The sequence below is a fragment of the Helianthus annuus genome, chromosome 1, assembly GCF_002127325.2.
Source record: "Helianthus annuus cultivar XRQ/B chromosome 1, HanXRQr2.0-SUNRISE, whole genome shotgun sequence".
Lineage (NCBI taxonomy): Eukaryota > Viridiplantae > Streptophyta > Magnoliopsida > Asterales > Asteraceae > Helianthus > Helianthus annuus.
Window position 1 is genome coordinate 135,312,726 of NC_035433.2, and position 9,949 is coordinate 135,322,674.

The 9,949-nt window shown below is 32.6% G+C and overlaps 1 protein-coding gene across 1 annotated transcript; it reads left to right on the forward strand.

The window, feature by feature from the left end:
- The first annotated feature begins 3,758 nt into the window (after positions 1 to 3,758).
- Positions 3,759 to 4,748, forward strand: LOC110932051 (zinc finger BED domain-containing protein RICESLEEPER 2-like). Its single transcript, XM_022175413.1, has one exon. It carries the CDS (start codon positions 3,759 to 3,761, stop codon positions 4,746 to 4,748), a length of 990 nt encoding a protein of 329 aa, XP_022031105.1.
- Positions 4,749 to 9,949: the final 5,201 nt, after the last annotated feature.

Below are 9,949 nucleotides of genomic sequence, written 5' to 3' on the forward strand. Positions count from 1 at the left end.
TTATTATACGTACCAACCGACTGCGTGTTCTTTTTCCAACTGTTGAAACGGTTTGCATTTCCACTTCTGTTCCGCATATCAGCACCTTACCTTCGTCTGCCTTACAATATCCCTCAATATGTTTTCCTTTTTTCTTAACCTGTTTACACAATTTCTTATTTTAGACATCAATGTCCAAGAAGTAAAAAATAAATATGGCTATACATATTAAAAGTACTACTCATGTATTATTATGATTAAAATTCTTACATCTTCTTTTGGCAGTTGGTTTATCTCTTCTCTCATCACACTCTTTGTTTCCACGTTCGAGGCTTCTTCTCCACCAACGTTCTTACTCCCCTCATATTTGTAACCACTTTCATTCATCTATTTATCATACATTTATACTTAGTAAAATCCCAAAAGCTAATTCTAATTTATATTTATCTACATAAATGGATGCTTATTACCTCACACATAAACAGATCAACTGAATCATCGTCTTCACATAAAGTCTGTCATACAATAACATACGTAAGTAAGTCGGATTTTTTACTAAAGTCTTATAATTTAGTATAAAATACTTACAAAGTCAACGTTTTTGTAGTATGTGTGTTTAGGTATTTCCAGCACAGATTCATCATCACTTTCTTCTTTGATGTTAACATCTAACTCAACTCCTCTACGATATATCTTTATCTCAAATGTTGCATTGTCTGTTTTCGTCAACAACAGTAAATCATCCTCTTCTATTCCAAGATCATGAAATAACTTCGGACAACCTTTTGTAAAAACATAGTTATCATTTATTTTTTCCGTCTCAACTTTCCAACTATGACCTGCTGCATTTATGTTGTAACAGTCGTTCACTGGGACGTACGAGTAACATTTTGTGACATAAGCTTCTGGAAGCACCTGAAAAGTAATGTAACATTTTATTGATATATATTTATGTAAATCATCTATATTTCAAGTATGACAAAATAAAAAATCATTAAGAAATAATAGTATACTTACTATTAACTTTAAAACGTTGTAACGATTGAATGTTACAAAAGATTCACCACTTATGTTTTCAACGAAGCAACTGATTTCCATACTTTTGTCCTCCATTATCCTTAATCGCAATATCGTCCTCTTTGTCAATTCAAGATCCCTTACTAAATTACTCCATCCGTTGGTTATAACAGATTCCCCACTTACACTTCTTAAAGAAACTGGCCAACTTCTACGACTTTCATGATTTATCATTATTTTTTTCCTTTGCTAATATTCTCCGTATACATTCTTAACAAAATCAATTGGCAGCACCTGCGGTTAAAGTTAGTCATTACATAATTTTTAATACAGGTTATATATATTATTTTTTATCCTTTATACATACAAGTTTTAACGACGATGGCTCTTCTAAGATTGCAATGCATGAGGGACTCATTTTTTAAACCTGCATTATACCAACATATGGTATAAACATTTAGTGTTGAACTTCAATGGATACATATATGTTCATATCAATAAGAAAATAATATTTTAAACAGATGTTCACACACATTTTGCTGATACAATTAATATCTACAATATACATATAAACAAGACTAAAGCAACTTTTCCTGATCATTACATTTATATAGAGTATTAGAAATAAATAAACGAGTCAATTATTTTTTACCAAATATTATCATTTTATAGTGTTCAAGATGAGTTAAATATAATCTTACTTTGAATACAAATCAACAAAAAAAATTCTGGATCGTAAATTTAAGATGATAATCATACCTATTCAATCATCCAAATCACACTATTAACTAACATTTTTTCTTCATAACAATATCATCAAAATATATCAACCAAATCAAAGTAATAACCGAAATTATATACACTCAAACACATGCAATACATATACTCCTTCTTAAACACAGATAACATACAGAACTTTCCAATTAATGAAAACCTAACTCTGATTTCACGTCTAATTCTTCAATAATCGATGGAAATAAACACAATTCTTGAGTTGTTTGTAATACCGTTGATAATTTTAGTTGGTAAATGAAAGTAACCATGTTCTTACAAGTGATCGGAGTTGAAGTCGGAACTTACCTTTACCAATTTTTAGAACCGGCGGTGAAGCTTTTCTTGAAGCATGTGAAGAAGGTAAGCTTATTTTCAAGAAGTTGATTTGATATATTTGCAATGATAATGATGATAGTTTTGTTAAAAGATATTATCATACATTCTTGCCGAAAATATTTATTAAAAAAAAAGTAATTGGACGGTAAGTTTGGTAAGAATTTTTTACTTTTATATATTTTACTCAAAAAATTTTAATACATATTGTTTTGTTTATTTCAGGATATAAAATTCTTATTAGATTATTAGATGTTCAATTTTTTTACAACTAATTTTAAATATATTTACAAGTTTAGTAATGTACAACTGATTGTTTTTTCAATTGGTCTAAACCGAATTTGAAGTTATTTGTTACGAAACTCCATGAACCATAAGTTTTAGAGTAACAAATTTTAAATATATATTGACATCCGAGAATCATATATCTTACATACACATCATCTATCCACTTTTTTTACATTTGTAGTACGATGAATATTTTTTTTTTATATTATAACTTCAAATTGATATGATAACAACGTATTCTGTTTTCAAAAAGTAAGAAACATATCATTGTTCAACACCGCAATATTCGCGGGTATTATCAATAGGCATCATTGATCATAATGTTCTGAGGTACTAACTTTACATTTATGTAGATTAAAATACATCATAATATTAGAACGAAGCTGTAATAAAGAATTTACGTTTCAAAGTATAATTTATTTGTTCTTTAGCCACCCGTGTATTACACGGGTACTTAGACTAGTTAAATTATAAAGGTGGATGGTGGAGAGATATAAATATATAGGGCTGTCCAAACTACTTAACGATCGAAGATCGCTCGACGATCGCTCGAAAAATGTTCGAAAATGTTTGTTCGATTCCCGCTCAGTTTGTAAATGAGCCGCTCGGATCGGTTCGATTCAAATTCAATCCAAGCATGAGCAAAGCTCCGCTTGCTCGTCGATCGCTTGGTTTCGGTCGAATTATTTTTATTAATAATATATATATATATATTATAGATTTTATAGATTAAAAACCCAAAAAATATATAATAGCCCCAAAAAAATTAAAAGCCCAAAAGTATTCAGCCCAACTTAATATTTAATATTTCATCCTAAAACAATATTCAGCCATATCATAATTCATATCGCCGCTCTAGTCTCCGACTCTCTCTCTGGTCCACAGTCACACTCACACACACAAAATCTAACCCTAATCGTCGGACTCGTCACTCGCTGCCATAATCGAAGATGATCTGATTGTGCTCCAGTCTTCAATCTGCAACATATCGCCGCTCCAGTCTTCATTCTGCAACAGATCGTCGGACAATCAATAATCATCGCTCCAGTCTTCATTCGTCGGACTTGCTGCTAGCCTGCCAGTTCCACAGGTCTAATCTGCTTCTGTTTGTTAACATAATTAGTATCCTGTTGGACCTGCTCTGTTTTTTAAACTTCTGTATGTTTGTTATAGTATGTTTTTATGTTAATTAATCGTTAAATGTTAAATAGTACAGTATGTTGTTATAGTATGTTAATTAGTTTGTTAACATTCTGATTCTGTTTGGTAACATAATTTCTGTTTGTAGGTCTACAATCACTCGAGATTGCATAAAAGTTGTAGATGTAGAAAAATAGAGGATAAAGAAAACTTTGAAAAAGGCTGAGATGGTATCCCTCACTAGTGACTGTTGGACATCTAACCAAACGATTAGTTACATGTGTTTAACGGCTCACTTTATTGATTGTGATTGGAAATTGCAAAAATGCATTATAGGTTTTAATGAGCTTGCACCACCCCATAGTCGTGAGGTTATATCCGATGGTATCATAGAGTGTCTTATAAAATGGGGTATCCAAGACAAAATAAGTACCATCACTTTAGACAATGCATCGAATAATGATAGGGCAACCAACATTTTGATGAGTAATTTTAAGGGAAAGGGGAAGTTACACTTTGATGGTTTGTTTTTTCATATAAGATGTTGTGCTCACATCTTAAACTTGGTAGTGCAAGATGGTTTAGGAACTATCGAATCAAGTCTTGTAAAAATTAGAGAAGATGTCAAATATTTGAGGAAGTCTTCAGGTCGTTTATTGAAATTTGGTGAAATAGCAATAACAATTGGCACATCCACTAATCGGTCTTCATGTACCGATGTAAAAACTAGGTGGAACTCAACGCACCATATGCTTGAATCGGCTATTCACCATAAAAAAGTTTTTTTAGGTTATGCGTTGAGAGATTCCAACTTTGTGCGGTCCCCCACAGTTGATGAATGTACGATCATGGTTCAAGGTGTGAAAAGTAAGTTAAAATCACTTTTTGACAAGTATTGTAATGCATATAAGACATCTGAGACTGCCATGAATAGCTCAAAAATATCTTATAATGAATCAACTTCACACACGAATGATTTTTTTGCTTGCCTCAATTCAAGAACCATTTCGATTGAAAGAAAATATGAACTTGATGAGTATTTGGATGAGCCGAACCTAAAATTGATGGATCCAAAATTTGATGTCTTGAAGAGGTGGAATCAACATTGTAGCAAGTTTCCGGTTTTGAGTAAGATGGCGAAAGAAATTTTTGGCATCCCGATCACTACCGTGGCTTCCGAATCAGCCTTTAGTGCTGGGGGGGCGTATATTGGATGACTATCGGAGCTCTCTTTCAAAGGATATGGTGGAACTTCTTGTTTGTGAAAGTGATTGGTTAAAGGCGAGCTCAAAAACAACCTTAAAAACATTGAAAGTAAGCTTTTATTACATTTATAATCTACTTATACTTTTGTAGTTTATGCATTTACATTTGTATTTTATTTTTTTAATGTGTAGCAAGCTGCAAGAGAAGAAGAAAAATTGGAAATTGATGTGTTGACTCTAAATGGGTCTGATAATAAATGAAAGGTATTTTTATAATTAACAAAACATATATGATAATCATGGATGGGTAGGTCTATAAACAAACTGAACGTTTATAAACTATTCGTGATTTTGTTCGGCAGTAAGTTTGTTTATGTTCGTTTATTTAATAAACGAACGAACATGAACACAATTTTTTGTTCATGTTTGTGATCGTCTATTTATATTCATTTATTTACATTTCTTTAAGTTCGTTTGTTTATGTTCATTTTCATTTAAATACATTAGTAGTTATATTTGTATAAATATTAAGCATAAAAGAAAGAGTAAATTACGTTTTTGACCCCTGTGGTTATGTCAGTGTTACTATATTAGCCCAAAATAAGAATTTTTAACGTATCTGCCCCCATGGTCCCTATATCTAACCATTTTGGCCCCTAATTCTAACCAAACCCCAACTCTGGTTAACTTCTTGGTCACATGGGTTGCACATGATGGGTAAAACTGTAATTTCCCATCCTCTTTAGAAACAATAATTATCATCTGCACATTAGATCTTCAAACCACTTTCAAACCCAGAACTTCAAACCCAGATCTTCAAACCCACTTTCAGATCTTCAAACCTAGAACTGCAATTGAAAGTTACCGATTCAGCAACTTTTGAAGTATTTAAACGACAAATCTGGACCATAATCACTAGCCTCATCAAGAATTCAAGAAATGCAATCAAAAGCTATTCAAAGTCATCAATTGAAGTAATCAACCAACTAATCTGGAACATTATCAATAGTCCGATCATGAAATCAAGAAATATCATCAAAATGCAATTAATAGCCATCGATTCAGAAACAATTAAAATAACTAAACATCTAATCTGGATCACAATCACTAGACTGATCAAGAAACGCCATTAAAAAGCAATGCAAGTCATCAACTCAGCAACAATCGAAGAAATTAAACACCTTACAATTATAACTAACACTCCAAGAACAAAAAATCCCTCCATCACTAGATCTAGATCTCCGCCCAAATCTCCACCAAAACCTTGACATCACATCCCAAATCTTTGATATAACACATTCAGATCTGCTACAATGGAGGGGGATGACTAATCGAGTTCTGACTGTCATTTCTTTACGGATCTACTGCAATGGAGGGGATGAGTGGTGGTTCGAGTTCCGGCCATAGGCACCACTACCCAGCCCTTAAACAACACCATCGCCACCGGTCTCGCCGCTGATGTTGACGCAATGGAGGGGGATGAGTGGTGGTTCACTCAAAACCCTAATTTCAGAGCAGACAAAGATGGTTCTTTTTCCGACACCGTCGCACTCAAACTCGTCAAAATCGGCTTCTCGCCGCTGATGTTGACTCAAATGGAGCTCAGTATCCGCCATTGAAGTTTGAAATGGAGCTCTATATCTATATATCGATGTTTATACGTATATGTTTGTATGTGTGTGTGTTTCTCTCTCTAGAAATTTCTTTCTACTGTGTGTGTTTTCGAGTTATTTATCATCAGTTTAGACTGCTTTTTGTAAAGTAATAAAAGAGATGCAGATGATGATGATTTGTTCAAGATTTGGGTTTTAATTATAAAGTCATAAAAGGGGAGGGGAAATTACAATTTTACCCATCATGTGCAACCCATGTGACCAAGAAGTTAACCAGAGTTGGGGTTTGGTTAAAATTAGGGGCCAAAATGGTTAGATATAGGGACCATGGGGGCAGATACGTTAAAAATTCTTATTTTGGGCTAATATAGTAAAAATGACATAACCACAGGGGCCAAAAACATAATTTACTCTAAAAGAAACTTTCTAACTGCTTTTGTATAAATATTAATCATAAAAGAAACTTTCTAACTGCTTTTGTAGATATAATTAATTGGTAATTGGGTTTGGTAGTAATAAAATGTTTTTTTTTTTCCAGTGAAATTTATTGTAATTAATCACTAATGTAGACAACATATAATTTATGTTCATTTATGTTTAGTAAATTATGTTCGTTGTCTTCATTTATGTTTCTTCAATTATTTTCATTTGTGTTGTTTATTGTTTGTTAAGTTATGTTTGTCTAAATTTGTTTGTTAATGTTCGTAAACTGTTCGGTTAGGATTTAAAGGAACGAACATAAGTGAACACGAGCATGCCAATTTTTTTCTTAGACGAACATGAACAAAAAGAATGTGTTAAATTCTATTTTCGTGTTCGTATTTGATTATAGTTAAATAACTGAACGAACACAAACATGTTTTTGTTCATGTTCGTTCGGTTTATTTACAGACATATAGATAAGTAAAAAAATTCAGTGATATGACTCAATAAAAATTATTTTTAAAAGAAACCCAAATATCGAAAAATTGTGACAACTAAAAAAAGTTTATTGGTACGCATTAGCATCGACTAAAAAAATTCAGTGATATGCCTTTGTTCCTCTTTGTTATACACATAAGATTTCGTTTGGCTTCTCAATTATTGCAAAGACTCTCACATCTCACCTATCATTGTTTTCTCTTCTTCCCTTTCTCCCGACTCTTATCACTATAACTAACTGAATGCTTCATCTTGCCACCTCACCTCCGGTACCAACCCACCCTCCCCCCCCCCCCCCGCGCCACCACCCACACCCTGCAACTTAAACCGGGGCGCCATGGGTTGTCCGCCACCATGGTAACGAGGAAGAAGCTGTGTTCAGGTGGGGCCCACATGCATTTCATCCAATAAAATCTTATTTTTTAAATAGGGTGCATTATCTCACACCCAGCAAGTTAAGGAAGGACGTGATAAATCCCCCTAGCTGACGTGGATTTGACGTGACGCAGATGTGTCCTGGTATCCCACAATCCATAGCCTTATCACTATAACTAACTGAATACTTCAGTAATTTGTAAAAGTAATAACCTAATTTTTACAAAAGTTAGTATTAGACGTTAAAGATGTTAGAAAATGACAAATCCATATAAAAAAAAAAAACCTTTTAACACTAGACTACCAAGGTGTTACCTTTGACTAAACACATTGACTATTTATCGAATCTACTCTTTTGTTTATTCATTAGTTGATGCTCCGCCCGCGTTGCTGGGCGATAGCCGAATAATGAGCGAGTGTTAGTTAGCTCACTGATACGAAAAACAATTAAATCGAGTCAATCAATTAAAACAAAACACTTTTATAGTTTTGATAAAAAAACGAAAACAATGGCAATATTGTAATTTTTAACTGAGGGAAGGTTGTATTTTTTGACTGGGGTAAAATCGTAATTTGCCAAAAGCTAAAGTAATGACAGTACTGTAAATTTGAACCAGGGGCAAAATTGTAAATTTTCATAGGGCAAATTCGTAATTTTTAAGTTGGGGTAACAACGTAATATAAATTTGAACTAAGGGCGCAAGCGTAATTTTAAGCTGGCGGCAAAAGCACAATTTTATTTTGAACCGAGGGCAAAATCGTAATTTTGAAATGAGAGTGAAATCACAATTTTTTAAACGGGGAAAAATTACATTTTTGAACAGAGGGCAAAATCGTAATTTTTAGCTGTGGGCAAAAACAAAATTTTATTTTGAACTGGGAGCGAAAAGGTAATTCTGAGCTGAGGGCAAAACCACAATTTTATTTTGAATGGAGGGAAAAACCGTAATTTTGAGTTGGGGAAAAAAGCGTAATTTTATTTTGAGCTGGGACAAAACAGTAATTTTAAAGAGGGACAAAAACGTGATTTTAGAATGGATATAAAATAATAAACTGGTTGGTCCAATGGGAGAGCGCCAGGTAAAGTCGTAATTTTGAATTGAGTGCAAGATCGTAATTTTGAGATAGGGACAAAAAGCGTAATTTTATTTTGAGCTGGGGGTAAAACATAATTTTAAAATGGATATAAAACAATAAACGTGTTGGTCCAATGAGAGAGTGCAAGACAGCTGCCTGACACTATTCCTCTAACTTGGTAAATGTATATATAACTGTCTGGCACTATTCCCCTAAAAGTGTATATATAGGAAATTGTTAGATGTTCACTTGTACCGTACAAAGTTGAGCCATGTTACACTATATTGAAACCTGGATTGAATTTGAATTTTTTTTTTTCCTTTACAAACTCCTACGTAGAAACTTTGTATAAAAGATTATATTTTAAATAAGAGCTCTTGATTAACTAAGATTATATTTTAAATAAGAGCTCTTGATTGTTTGAAATGTTAGAATCTCGTTTTGCTTGCAATCAAAGAATTAGAAAGATAAAAGTGTCTTATTATTCTTGGGAATTCTTTTCGATACTTGGGTTGGAAGCGTGCACCACTTGGTCGGTATGGACAGTTATAAAACAAATATTCATGCTTATAAAAAAGTGCACAATAATAACAAGAAGATTAAAAAAATCACAATGGAAAATGTAGAAATCACAAACTTTTGATTCAATAAGTTTTTCCTGATATGCAGTTGTTGAAATTTAGCTAACATGCCTAGCTCTAAGTATAAAATTATAGGTCATCTTAACATACATAAAATTATATATACACGTTTTTAAATTTTATTAAAATAGGTAAACATAACTCAAATATTATTATATATCCTAAACATACAAAAAGATTATATTATATAAATAAATGCAAAGTTTATTTGGTCCTTTAAAAAAACTAATTTCTGAACCGAGGCCGTCAAGTGCCACAACGGGTAAAGATAATATAACAAATCAAAACCATATAATAAAAATACGTATCATCATGTGGTCAATAAGAACCTTATTAAATAAAAAAAAAGTTTATTTCACAAAAATGTTCATCATGTTGTTACTCTGTCGTAGAAAAAAAAAAAAAGTTAAAAAGCATCCCTCATGTGGGTGTTTGGATTAACTTATTTTGGAGCTCTTTTTGACTTATTAACTTCTTAGAAGTTAAAAGGAATTCCAAGAGAAGTTCTTTTATGGTTAAAAGAAACCCCAAACACTTTCTGAGAAGTCCTTTTATGCCTTCAAATGCCTTCAAAAAGGAGAAATTG